The sequence below is a fragment of the Megascapheus bottae genome, chromosome 1, assembly GCF_031878675.1.
Source record: "Megascapheus bottae isolate mThoBot1 chromosome 1, mThoBot2.hap1, whole genome shotgun sequence".
Lineage (NCBI taxonomy): Eukaryota > Metazoa > Chordata > Mammalia > Rodentia > Geomyidae > Megascapheus > Megascapheus bottae.
This window is the reverse complement of record NC_143509.1, coordinates 2,464,749-2,477,895: the sequence shown is the minus strand read 5'-3', so window position 1 is coordinate 2,477,895 and position 13,147 is coordinate 2,464,749. Positions and strand designations below refer to the sequence as shown.

The following is a 13,147-nucleotide window of genomic DNA, read 5'->3' as shown; positions in this document are numbered from 1 at the left end:
GCTGCATGCTGCTCATTGGGTGGGGTGGGAACCCACTCTGCTGCTGCCAGGCTGGTTGGGTCTGGGAATTGGGTCAGGTAGGACAGGAGCTGTGTTTCAAGCCCCACACTTGAGTTGGTTTCTGGTTATGTGTGTGTGTACACATGTACACTGGGCTTGAACTCATGGCCTCAGTGCTCACTTGGCTTTTTTTCGGGGGGGAGGGGGTTGTTGGGCTTGAACTCTGGGCTTGGGCGCTGTCTCTGAGCTCTTCAGCTCAGGCTGTCTCCCTACCCCTGGAGCCTCAGCCCCACTTCCTGTTTTCTAGTGTTTTCTAGTGGTTAATTGGAGATAAGAGTTTGGGGGTCTTTAGTGCTGGAGCAGGTTTTGTACCTCGACCTTCAGATCTCAGCCTAAGAAGCTCGGGTTGTAGGCGTGAACCATGCCCAGCTTCACTTGGCCTTTTTTGCTCAAAGCTGGTGTTGGTTTGGTTGGCTGGTGATGAGGTTCCCTTTTGGTGGTGTTGGTTGTGGGACGGGAATTCTGGGCCTGGTCACTGTCTTGAGATTTCTCAAGGCTAGCACTCTATCACTTGAGCCACAGCACTCCTTCCATTTTATTTTCTGTGGTTGTGGTGCCAAGGAATTGAAGCCAGGGCTTCACACACGCTTGGCAAGCACTCTACCACTAGGCCATGCTCCGGCCCCCGGCCCCTCTGCCAACTTTCCTGCCTGGGAACAGATGCTTCTGTGCCGTTCTGCAGTACTGAACTGCAGTCCTCCTGCACAGCTAGGATTACAAGCGGGAGCAGCCCTGCTCAGCCAGTGGGCGTGTTTTGTGCAGATGAAGCAATGCACGAGATAGAAAGCATCCATTGCTGCTGGGTGTGTACTAAGGGTTAACAGCCGCAGGAGGAGGGTCAGGTCTGGGTGCTGGTGACTCACCTGCTGCAATCCTAGCTACTTGGTAGGTTGAGACCTGAGGGTGGCAGAGACCAGCCTCTCCTGTACCAGCACACACAAGAAGAAATAGATACAAGGCTAGAATTTTATTTGCAAATTGGCAGATAGAAGGCACAGGGTGAATGAATGCCTTTGGAATCTGGCAGAAAAATCAGGGTGCGGGGTCCCCGCCTCAAGTAAGCACCCCTGACCGGGGACCAGGGGCAGGCAGAGGTTCTGAGGGTCACACTGGCTGCAGGTGACAGCCTTGGGGATGGCTTCCTGGGCCCTATCCCCTCTTGCCAGCCGGACACAGACTAGACCTGCAGCGAGGACCCGGGTAGAGTGAAGAGTAGGACAAAAAGCCCCATGGTGGCACACCACTGTTGCCCATCTGACAACAGCAGGTACCACCCGCCTCCCCTATTCTAGGACCCCTGACCCCTCACCATAGGTCACCTGCATCGTTTTGGCCATCTTCCTAAGGACCAGTCCACCCAGGTGTCCAGTCTGCTGTCAAGACAAGAGGCCAGCAGCCCCTGTCCACCAAAATCCAGGACCCCCCCCCAGGTCCTGGCTCACCTGCTGGGCCGCCACCCCCCCCCCCCAGCCTGGCATGTACTTCAGGACCCGGATGCTTCCCACATGTGGCTGTTTAGCCTGCTTGTCTGTGAGCAGGGACCCCAGAGTTCTCAGGAGGCTGTCACCCCAACTCTCCCATCCTGGGGCTCCCCCGCCACCAGGTGGCTGAGGGTGCTGACACCCAGAAGGTCTCTGGGAGGGGTGCCCGCATCCCACAAGGCCAGTGTCAGATCCACTAGAGTGCACCCACATTCCCAGCGGTGAGCAGACATTACATGATCTCCCGGCACCCCTCTCATTGTAAAGGACAGGTGAGCGAATCCATCTTGGGGAACATTAGCAAGCTGCCTGTTAAGTGCTAATAAATTTTGCCTAGGCCTCACCATAGAATTTTCTGGCACCTTCTGGTGCCAGTACTAGAGCATGAACTCCAAGCCTGTCCATCTCTCACGTGGCTTTTGGTCTTAAGAAGGCTGGTGCTCTTCCACTTGAGCCACAGCTCCACTTCTGGCTTTTTGCCAAGTTAACTGGAGATAAGAATTATCATGGCTTTTTCAGCCATGGGCTGGCTTTGAACTGCCTGCCTCAGATCTCAACTTCCTGAGGAGTTAGGATACCAGGTGTGAGCCACCAGGGCACACCCAGCTTTTTATTTTTAGTTTCTGAACTCAGGGTTTTGCTAACTTTACCTGGGCTAGCCTCAACCCCTGCCTCTGCCCATCCCCCAGATGCTGGGATTAAAGGCGGGCACCACTTCAGTGAGAGGTGGTTAGCTAGGTCCAGCCTGGCTTGTGTCGGTATTTCTATGGAATGCTGAGTATTGTTTTATCAGACACCAGACACTTGCGGTTGCTGTGCTGGCCATATCATTTCTGGGGGGGGGGGTCGCGTTAGGGTCACCCCAACTCCCCCCTCACACTTCTCACACACACACACACACACACACACACACACACACACCCGGACCTGTCCTCACCTGGGCAGCCTCCCGCATGTGCTCCTTTCTGTCCTGCAGGCCCCGGCTGCGAGCCTGGACTTGCCCGGGTTAGCTCTTCAAGGCGTGGGGCCAAGTCAAGGGGCCAAGCTTGACATCCAAGCCCTTGCCCCCCACACACACACCAGTGCGCCCCAAACCCCCCAGCCCTCAGGTCTTTCCTGCCTGTCACTAGCCATGGGTCCCTCCCCCAGTAACAGGGTATGGATGGTCCCTGCCAGGTCCCCCAGGATCCACTCCACGGCCCCGCAGCAGCCGGTACGGCGCCTCCACCACCTTCTGCTTCTCGCTGCGGGGAGGGTGGGGAACAGAAGGGCGGCTGACCCGCACCCCTGCGTCCCGATGACCCCCATGCCCCCACCCCACCCCCGCCAGCCCACCCAGCGGTCCCCGAGGGAGCTCCATCCCACTGTCACTCACCCTCACTACAGAGAGACGTGTCGCCAGACAGCTCCGTCTGTCCCTCCGGGCGGGGACCACGCGCCTCCCGGCTCGCCCGTCACCCGACCATCGAGAGAGGCCGCCGGGAGAGAGAGACGAGCCCTGGGAGTGTGGGCACTTCCGCCTCCGAAGCCATCTTGGTTGCGGGCAAAGGGTGACTTCCGGTCCGCGTGCGGCGCCCTTCCTCCGGGTGGCCCTCGTCGAGGGGGCCGAGTGTCAGTTCCGCCCGCAGGCTCGAGGTTCCCGCTCCCCCCCTCCCTTAGTGAAGCCCCACAACTTCACAGTGCCCTTCGGGGACACTGCAGCTAACAATGGATGACACCCCGTAATCCAGTGTAGGAGCTGGAGAGGCTGAACCCCTTCCGAGCCGGCCCCCGGGTTCCCGTCCTTATAGGGGACCCCGAGGGTGGCCGGCTGGGGAAGAGCTGCGGAGAGAGCTGGGCGCCCCCTCCTCGAAGGGGCTTCTGCGGGCTCTGCCTTACTTTTCCTGTAAACGGGGTACTCTGCCATGAGCCGGGTGGGGGAACCCCGGAAACGGCCGGCGAGGCTCCTCGGGGGCAGGTGGTTTTGTAGGCTTTAGGTTAGGTGAGTTGCATAGAATCTGGGTTCGGGTCCCGGGCTCGGGGTGGCCCCCGGGAGCGTCCTCGGCGTGGGGAGGGGGGTGTGAATCCGGGGAAAGCCTCACCATGATAATCTCCTGGCATGGAATCTCCGGGAAAGCACTTCTGTGGTGCCAGAAAGTGGGGGTCCTGGTATCCCATTCAGGGCCGGGGACGGGACGTCGGGGAAAGCCGAGTGTGCAGGGTCCCACGGGCTGCTTCAGGGCTGGGGCTGTCGTCGGAGAGTCTGGGGGGGGGTCATTCCCAGCCGGTCGTGGCCCGGGGCGGGGAGGGGGGAGTGGGGGCAGGACGGAAGCGAACGCTCGGGCTTCTCCCCACCCGCCCCGCAGGGCCCCAACCCGGGGGGAGGGGAGGGGCGTGTCCGGAGGCCGCGGCCCCGCCCCCGGAAGCTCGCGCCACCCTCCGCGGCCCTCCCGGCCCCTGTCCTTATATGGGCAGCCGGAAGCAGCTCGAGCGCCTGCCCTACGTCACCGTGTCCAAATTTAGCCCTGGAAGTCGGCGGGCTGCAGTGGCGGGAAGATGGGGGGGGGGAGGACACCCCTTAAAGTGTCCGCGCCACCAATCAATGGCGCATTTCCCCCTCCCCCCCACGCCTCTGGAATTAAGTGGTTTTGGGAGCGGACAGGTGGAGGCCCAGGGTGGGACTTGAAGGATCCGCCCCCCCCAGGAGGCGGAGCGCGGGGCGGGTTGCCGTCGAGGATGGGGGCGGCGGCACGCTTTATCCCGGCTCGTGCGGCGTCGGGATGCGCGGGTGCAGGTCGAGGGGCGGGTGCAGGGACGGGGGGCGTGGGGGAGGGGAGGATGCTTGGGACAGCTGCGGGGGAGGGGGAACGGCTGTCCAGGATGTGAACCTGGGTCTGCGGATATCCGCTGCCCGCAGAACGAGCCAAAGCCGGGCGCCTCACCCTTCACCACCGACCTAGAAGGAAGAGCGGACTGGGGGCCGGCGGAGATCGAAGACCTGGAGGTCCTCGTGGGCCCCCGCTCCTCCTCCTCCCGGCCCCGCACCGCCGCCCCCTCCAGCAGCCCAAGCTTCAGCCTGACAAATGTTGGACGACTGATCGCTTCGGTTTCCCCAACCTTAAAAGACAAATAGCAGAAAGCAGACATAACGGTACTCCCTCTTCGGAGTGGATCGGAGATATATAAAGAAAAAAAAACCCACCAACTTCGACAGGATCTGCCCCGTCGTAAGTACGTGGTACAAGTGCCGAGCATTCTAGAAACGAGGACGCCTTCGCTGAGGTCCTCAGAGCTGGACCCTAAGGACTCTGAATCGGCTGGAAGTCGGGTGCCTAAGGGAATTTCCCGCCCACCACACACACACACACACACACACACGCACACAGGCTCCTCCCCATGTGTCCTCCGCACCCGAGTGCCCCAACCACTCCCCTAGACCGTAGAACGGGGCTTCCGTGGGGTCTTTCGGGAAAACCCTCGGCGCGCGCGGTGGCGGCGGGCTCAGGTCCCGCCCAGCTCCCCGTCCCCGTCAGCCCCCTTCCGCTCTCGAGGAGTAAATACCACCCGGCCCCTTTAAGGAGTAGCTGGCCGCGGAGCCTCGGAAAGCCCGGATGCGGCCCTCGGATGGGGCGGGGCGTCTGCGTGACGTCACGGCGGGTATGAAAGGGCCCGGGCAGCCGGCGCCGGGGCAGAGCGTCCGGAGCCGCGTCGTCGCGTGCTTCTGCGTGCGGTCATCTGGAGCGTGCTGTGGTCGCTTACCTGGGATCCCTCGCCCGTCTCCGCCCTCCTCGCCGCCCTCGACGGTCCGTCAGCCATGGAAGTGCAGAAGGAGGCCCAGCGCATCATGACCCTGTCGGTGTGGAAGATGTACCACTCGCGCCTCCAGCGCGGGGGCCTGCGCCTGCACCGCAGCCTGCAGCTGTCGCTGGTCATGCGCAGCGCGCGGGAGCTCTACCTCTCCGCCAAGGTGGACGCGCCGGAGTCGGAACTCTTCACCCCTCCCGCCAGCTCCCCGGACCCTCGCCTGCACCCAAAACCGCTGGACGCCGAAGCCCCGGCGGAAGCCGCGCCCCCCGACGGCGAGCCGCCCTCTCCGGAGCCTATGGACACGCAGGAAGAGGCGCCCCGAGCCGCGGAGACCCCGGTTCCCTGTAATCCGCGCCCCTCCAGGGTCAACCGCAAGAGGCGAAGCAGCAGCTTGAGCGACTGCGGGGACGCTGGACTGGTCCCCAGCAAGAAGGCGCGTCTGGAGGAGGAGGAGGAGGCGGTGGAGTCGGAGGCGTCGGGGGTCCCCGATCGTCTGCAGTCGTCTCCCGCCCAGGCCGAGGGCGCCTTCCCCAACCTCGCCCGCGTCCTCCAGAGGCGGTTCTCCGGCCTCCTGAACTGCAGCCCCGCCGCCCCACCGTCGGTGCCGCCCGCGTGCGAGGCGCCCCCGGCCTGCCGCCCGGCAGACAACATGCTCAACGTGCTGGTGCGCGCCGTCGTGGCCTTCTGAACACAGGGGCGCAGCTGCCGGAGCCCAGAGCGCGCGCCAGGCGTCGGACGGCCCGAGCGCGCAGAGCCGGGGCGAGGCCTCCCCGAGCGAGAAGGCGGGAGGCCCCCGGAGGAGCCGTGGAGAGGAGCCGCCGCCCGGGCTGGCGAGGATCGCGGCCCGCCGAAGGGACTCGGCCCCGGGAGAGCTGTCGTCGTCGCTGCGCCGCGGCAGCCCCGAGGAGCCGGGAGGCGCTGGCGCCTCCCGAGAGCGGCGTCGCCCACAGGTGCTGTGATCAGGGAGCGCGGCGTGGACCTCGCCCTCCGCGCTGCCGAGGGGAGGCCGCGTCCTTGCATCTGCTCAGGACCGGACTTGATGATTCATGAGAGCCTAGGGCCGGACTCGCCCTAACGCAGAGCCCCGAGGGGTCGGGCGCTCCCGTCCCCCGCCGGTGACATGCCCGGGCTGGCGCTCGGCGTGGAGTCACGGGCCGGCGCGGCCCACCCCGAGGACCGGGAAGTGACGGGGATCGCCTCGCCCCCGCGGGCGGCCCCCGGGCTCAGCCCTGCGCCCCGGGCGCCCGGCTGCCCGCGGATCGCGTTTTTCTTCCTTCCTCCGCCCCTGGAGCAGGAGGCGGGCCGGAGGCTGTGCCCGGCAACCGCGTGATCCTCCCGGGCGCTGGGATTCGGACACGCCCCGGGCGAGCGAGCAGAGCCCGGAAGGACCTGGGGGGAGGGAGGGGACTCGGCCGGCGGGACCCGGCCGACGGCGGGGGGGGGATCGGCCCCCGACGGTGCTAACTCGTGAGCCTGGTGTTTGGTTAGGAAAATAAAAGCGGTTTGGAAGAAACACGTCCGTTGTCTGCCTGGTTTTCCCGGTGCGGAGGGGTGGGGTGACTCGCCCGGGCCCGGGAACCGGTCGGACCGGCCACCACGTGGGTGGAGGGGAGCCGGCCCCGTTCCCCAGCCCACGCTTCCGAGTGGGTGGCGCCGAGCCCTCCCTGTCCGCCATCGCGGGGGCGGATTCCCGCCTCCCTCCTCCCCCGGAGGCGGGGAGTCCGGCTCGGGACCCGGGCTGAGCGCGCGGCGGCTCGGGGGCCTCCCCGGCCCGGAGCCCCGTCTCCGGCGGTGGTGGGCTTGTGGCCCGGGCTGGGAGGCAGCTTCGCAGCCTCAGTTTCTCCGTCTGCGGAGTGGGTCTGCGCCAACGACTCCGGTTCACTGCGGGGCCGGCGTCGGCCCAGCTCCACCTGGAAGCCACACAGGAGCGCAGGAGACCCGGGGTTTTCCGCAGCCGGCGACGCCCCGGGGCTGGGGAGGGCGGGCGCGCTCCAGGACAAAGGAGGCGCAGGTGCGGGAGCGGGGGAAGCGCCGGCCCCGCCTCCCGACGGCTGCTCCGCCGCGCGATCCGCGGGGCCCGGGGGGACCTGACCCCGGGCTGGGGGCGGGGACGGGTGCGGGCTGGGGGCGGGGAGCCGTGCCCGCCACGTGGGAGGCCGCCGCCCGCCCCCGGAGACCCGGCCCCTGCGCCCCCCGGGGCTCCCGACGCTTTCCGGGAAAGCGGGGAGGGGCAGCGCGGCGCCAGACAGCGACAGAGACCCGGCCCCCGAGCCGCCCCCGGGGACGGCTGCGAGAGGTGGCCGGGGCGGGGTGTCTGGGCCTCCCGCCCTCCCCGCATCCTGTCGCAGGAACCGCGGGGCCCCTTCCTTCCGCGGGAAGCCGCTGGGCCGAGCCGCCCCGGGCCAGAGCCCCCGCCCGGCTCGCCGCGGCTCGCCGTCCAGCAATCTGCAGGCGTCTGCTGGGGAGAGAGGCCCCGCGGAAGTCACCTCCAAGCCGGCTCTCCCCGCGAGGCGCCCCGAAGTCAGGCCGAGTCCACCAGGCCAGGGCCGCCGTCTCCACGCAGGAGGAAACCCCCGCCGGGCAGCCAGGCCTGCCATCCTAATCTGATGAGGTCTGAGGATCTCGGTTCAAATCCAGCCAGGACGGGAAGGTCCCGGAGGCTCTTACACCTCCCGTGAACCCCCTGGCGGGCTGAAGAGCCCACGGCCAGCGCCCAGCGCCACAGCTGGAAAAAACAAAATCTAGCCCCAGAAGCGCCCCTGGAGTGGGACTGCACCCCACGTCTGTGTTGCTCTCCCTCTCCTGGCCTCCAGTTTGGGGGCACTAAAAGTTCCTTGTTTCTTAGGTTTCTGGAAAGCATTGAGGGTCAGGGGTGTCTCACAAGTGCAGCACTTGGTTAAGCAGGCTTGGGATCCATTCCCCAGCACAAAAAAGGATAATAACAACAACAACGGTCAAGAGAGGGGGAGGAGAGAGGAGATGAATCCTGTGAGGAAAAATAAGCAGTCCATTTGACTGTTAACCCCAGGACGGTTATTACTCTCACCTAAGCCATTTCCCTTTCCAGGCCAGCCAGACTAGCTGATCTGATAAAGCACAAAATTAACATCATTTCTCTCTCCCAGCTCCCCCTCTTCCCCAACCCTTCCACACCATACCACTCTGCTTGGAGAATTCCACAAGTGTTTTCCAGCCCCAGGGCCTTTGCACTTGCTGCTTCTCCTGCCCTCTGTATTTTTGTTCCCTGTTAGTCCTTTCTCCCTTGCTTGGGGGCTGAGTAAAAATGTCATCCACTGGGACAGAGGCTGGTAGCTCATGCCTGTAATCCATGCTGCTGCTCAGGGAGCTGAGATCTGACTGTGATTCAAAGCCAGCCTGGGGAGACTCTCTACTTAACCAGGCTAAAGCTTCAAGCGGAGGTATGACTTCCAGTGCCTGTGTTGAGGGAGAAAGCTAAGAGAGAACACAAGCCTCTGAGTTCAAGCCCCAGTATGGGGCATACACATAAAAAAAAAGTCACCTCTTTTGGAAACTTTCTTTGGCGACCTCATTAAATGTCCCTTCCTTCAATCTCCCCATTGCTGAAAACTGGGTGTGTGTCTGCGACTTAGTGCCTGAATTTTCATCCACATAATTCTACCCAAACCCAGGCCAGTCTTTTGATTTAATCTACTTGGTAATCATTCCTACATAAAACAGTGACAAAGGTGGCTTCACCTGGCCATTAGGCTGTTTTAGAAACAGTGTGAAGGTTCCAGGTGTTTGCAAGCCTGGTGTCTCAGACCCATAATCCCAGCTAGTCAGGAGGCTGAGATCAGAGGATTCCAGCCAGTGTGCACAAGAAAGTCCTTGAGATTCTCATCTCCAATGAATAGCCAAAAAAAAAAAAGGCTAGAAGTAGAGCTATGACTCGCGGTGGAGCGCCAGCAGGCCTTGAACAGACAGAGCAAGCAAGACACTTGGCAATGTATTAAACCAGTTAAATAATCTTGAACGGAAAAGGAGGGTAGAGCGCCTCAGTTACACACACACACTTCTCTGTGTACATAGGGTTATCCGTTATATATATCCGCCGGTATGCAGGGCTTTCTGGCCCTAACCTACTTTTTATGGCCCAATCACAGGACCTTTGCATTCACTCCCCACCCAAGTGTGTGTGTGTGTGTGTGTGTGTGTGTGTGTGTGTGTGTGACAACTGCTGTTTATTTTCTTTTGCTGGGAAAGTGACATTTGAACTCCTGAGTATCTGATGGGTTCCCTCACTGGCTGCTTCTCTACTTCCTGAGCCACACTTCGATTACCTTCTTTCTCTTATGTGCCAGTCCTGGGGCTTGAACTCAGAGCCTCAGGCTCAGCTCCCACTTGGCTTTTGTTTTTACTCCATTTCTGGTATTTTGCTGGTTAGTTGGAGAGATGAGTCTTGGGGACTTCCCTGCCCTGGCTGGATTCGAACCTTGATCTCAGCCCCCTGAGTAGCTGGGATTGCAGGCCTCCAGCTCCAAGCCCTTCCCGGCTGTGGTCTCGTCTGTCTCCTGCTCTGTGACCAGGCTTGATCCCGATTCTACGGTCTCCTCCCCTTCCCTTCGCCAGCTGGGCGGAACCCCAGGGCCGGGCCACAGATGGGGACCGGCGCGACCGGTTCATCCAGTTCCCGGCCTCCCCGCGGGGACCGCTCGGGCCTCCGCCCCGCACCTAGCTGGGTGGAGCCGGACTTGACCTCTGCGGGGTCCTGAGAGCCGGGGGCGGGGCGCTGGGAGGGTAACCAGGCAACGCGTGGGCGGGGCCGCGCGTGTCCATCACCGTGGTGGGCGGGGCCGCGCGCGTCCATCACCGCGGTGGGCGGGGCATGTGGCGCCTGGCCACGCCCCCTCCCCAGCGGGCAGCGTCTTGCTCTGGGGATTTCTGGGTTCGAGGCTCCAGTGGTAGAGCTCTGGCCTTGAGAAAACCCAGGATCGGGGACTGGCAAAAAAGTAAAAGAAAAATTCGGAAGTCGCTCTGGCTCAAGGGGTGGAGCACCAGCCCGCGGCAAAGTGAAGAGCCCCGGGGCCCCGGGCGAGCTCGGAGCCCTCCGGCCGCAGCCCGGCCGCCCTCCCTCGCGGGTCCACACACATGTGGCCGCCAGCTGCGGGCCCGCCGGCCCCGGGGCCTCCCCTCCCCCCACCCCCTAGGCCGCGGACATCTGGAGCCAGATGTGAACGGAGGCGGAGGGGCGGCGGGGGCGCCAGACCCCGGGGAGGGAGGGAGAGGGAGGGTCGCCCCCCCCGGCCCCGCGCCGCCCCCAGCCAGGGGGGGCCCGCCAGGCTGGACACTCCACGTCCACGGAAAGCCCCGGGGGCCCAGGGTGACAGCTGTGACTTCCCCAGTCTGGGCCTGGCTGACCCATTTCCGCTTCCTGTGCTGCCCCGCCCGCCCTTCTCCTCCCTCCCCCTCCCTCTCCCTGGCCTGGCGCCTTTGAAGGGGCTCCCCGGGGTCTCCTGGCCAGGGGGAGGGCCAGGCCGGAGAGCAAGGGCGCTTCCTGTTATCCCGATCTGGGGTGCTGGGGGGGCGCCTCTTGCTCCTTCCTGCCTTCGGTCTCAGGCCTGGCTGCTCCCCCCCCCGGTCTTTTCAGGGGGTGCCCGGGGGCTGGGAGGACCCGGGGGTCGCGGATGAATCCAGGGGGTTGGCAGTGTTGGCAGGATCCGCCCCAGCCCCCCTCCCCGGGTCCCCGACGACCTGGCAGGAGGCCCGGGGCCCCTGGGGAGGCGTGGCCGGGATTCCTGGGGCGCCCTGGCTGCCCGGGGCCGCGGGAGGGGTCAGGGGCGGACCCGGGGCGCCCCCCCAGCCTCCCCCTCCCTCCCTCCCTGCCTTTGTCTGTTCTTTTTTGTTCCTGCCCTGGGGTTTGAGCTCTAAGCCTGAGCACTGTTCCTGCGCTTCTTTTGCTCAAGGCTAGCACTCTTACCACTTGAGCCTCAGCACCACTTCCAGCTTTTTCTGTGTATGTGGTGCTGAGGAATCGAACCCAGGGCTTTGTGGATGTTTTTAAGTTTTTAGCCAAACTGAAGTTTGAACTCTGAGCCTTGAACTTGCTCAGCTAGCCGGTTTGCTCGCTTGGCTGGTACCTTGTCCTGTCTTCCCCCCTCCCCCCCTCCTGCTCCTTCCCTCCTCCCCCTTTCTCTTCCCTGGATGAAAACCTGGCTCTTCAGCCACCACACCTGATTCTCCTTCAGGTCAGGAGCTGGGGTGGAGAAGCTCCCCCCCCCTCCACCCCGCAAGTCCCTACAGGACACTGGCTCCCCAAGGGGCCAATTTACTCCTGCTGCAGGAAGACAGCATCTGTGGGGCAATCATTCCTTCTTGAGAAAAACCAGACAGCCACTGGAGGCTGGGCTGGGCACTGGTGGTGTGGCTGAGTGGTGAGCGCTTACCCAGCATGCACTGGGCCCAGCTGCCACCCCCAGCAAACCTGCCAGACCAGAAAAGTCTCCCCAACTCTGAGCTCCCCCCCTCCCAGCCCGCTGCTCCGGGCACACTAGGGTGTGACCTTTAGACCCGGAGGCTGGAAAAGCCAAACCTGAGACTAAGCATGGGAGCTGCAGAGCCTGGCGGCCCCGGGAGGACTGCGGACATCCAATCCACTCTTGCTTCCTTCCTTCAATGAGTGCCAATCCTGGGGCTTGAACTCAGGGCCTGGTGCTGTCCCTGGACTTTTTCCACTCCAGGCTGGCACTCTACCACTTGAGCCACAGCTTCACTTCCAGCTTTGTGCTACACAGCTTCAAGAGGCCAAGCTTGGGCTTGGCTACCTGGTCAGACTGGACAGGCAGCTGCACCCCGTTCACACCCCAAGCTTCAGCACCCTGGCCAGCCAGTTTCCCATGGAGACGCCCCCCATGGGACTCCTGAGAACCTCAGCCTCTTCCCACACCCTGTTGCCTGGAAGTCCCTGGGCATGTTCAATACGTACGTGTGTGTGTGTGTGTGTGTGTGTGTGTGTGTGTGTGTGTGTGTGCTTGAACTCAGGGCCTGGCCACTGTCCCTTTGGTTTTTCTGCTCCTTGGAGCATCTCACACACTTGCTGGCGCGAACCTCAATCCTCAGATCTGAGCTTCCTGAGAAGCCGGGATTCCAGGTGTGAGCACTGGTGCTTGGCCAGTGAGACCGGCGGGTCCCCGCCTGCAGACCCTCCCTCCTCAGCGTCGGGCATGCTGGGACTACACAGCTACCTCACTATGCCTGACTGAATCTTTCTTTGGAGATTCTGGGAGATGGAACCAAGGCCTCTGGCACTGAGCCACTACTCCCCCAGTGACATCTCTGTCCCCAAAGCCATGACGTGCCACCCTCTTTGTGATCATTAAACATGACCCCAGACTTCATGCAAGGGCGGGTAGGAGACGGGCGGGTCACCGGCCTCTGAGTTTCTTGCTTCTTCACACGCCACCAAGTGCCTTTGGCCAGGAGTGCCCTGCCCTGGCTTAAGCAGGGCACAGAGGGACAGGTTCCAGCACCTTGTGGGGGTGGGCAGGGCTTCTGGAGTTTTCCCACGCATGGCGGCTGCCATTTGCTAGTCTCTGGTAAGTGACAGCTGCGCCGTTTCTTCCTCCTTCCTGGTTCCCAGGAGTGGACTGGGCCTGGGGCACAGAGGAGAAGCCAGAGGCTCCCAGCCGGACCCCCCCTGCCCTCTGCCCGCCTTCCGCCCTCGCATTCTCCCAGCCCTGGCCCTGGGCCAACCCTGACTCAAGAGCTGAGTGACGGGCAGGGTGGGTGGGGTGGCCAGATGCTGGCACCCTGGCCTTCCTGGCACCCCCATCCAGGCTAGCCTTTCTGGAGCCCGTGGGGGG

The 13,147-nt window shown here is 63.4% G+C and overlaps 1 protein-coding gene and 2 long non-coding RNA genes across 3 annotated transcripts; 1 reads left to right on the top strand and 2 right to left on the bottom strand.

Annotated features, from left to right (window-relative positions):
• Positions 1-1,012: 1,012 nt before the first annotated feature.
• LOC150067925 (uncharacterized) lies at positions 1,013-2,328 on the bottom strand. The gene is made up of 2 exons (XR_016534636.1): positions 1,886-2,328; positions 1,013-1,433 (listed from the first exon to the last, which is right to left on the bottom strand). It is a non-coding gene; the product is annotated as an uncharacterized LOC150067925 (long non-coding RNA).
• Positions 2,329-2,478: 150 nt separating this feature from the next.
• LOC150067924 (uncharacterized) lies at positions 2,479-3,865 on the bottom strand. The gene is made up of 3 exons (XR_016534634.1): positions 3,623-3,865; positions 2,917-3,117; positions 2,479-2,785 (listed from the first exon to the last, which is right to left on the bottom strand). It is a non-coding gene; the product is annotated as an uncharacterized LOC150067924 (long non-coding RNA).
• A 1,357-nt stretch (positions 3,866-5,222) lies between these two features.
• Positions 5,223-6,261, top strand: Ier2 (immediate early response 2). The gene has a single exon (XM_090328670.1). The coding sequence runs from the start codon at positions 5,335-5,337 to the stop codon at positions 6,013-6,015; it is 681 nt and encodes a 226-aa protein (XP_090184796.1). The 5' UTR covers positions 5,223-5,334; the 3' UTR covers positions 6,016-6,261.
• Positions 6,262-13,147: the final 6,886 nt, after the last annotated feature.

Bases quoted from the DNA above. Each gene is read 5' to 3' on its own strand.
- Ier2 (XM_090328670.1), top strand. From the start codon at position 5,335: ATGGAAGTGCAGAAGGAGGCCCAGCGCATCATGACCCTGTCGGTGTGG.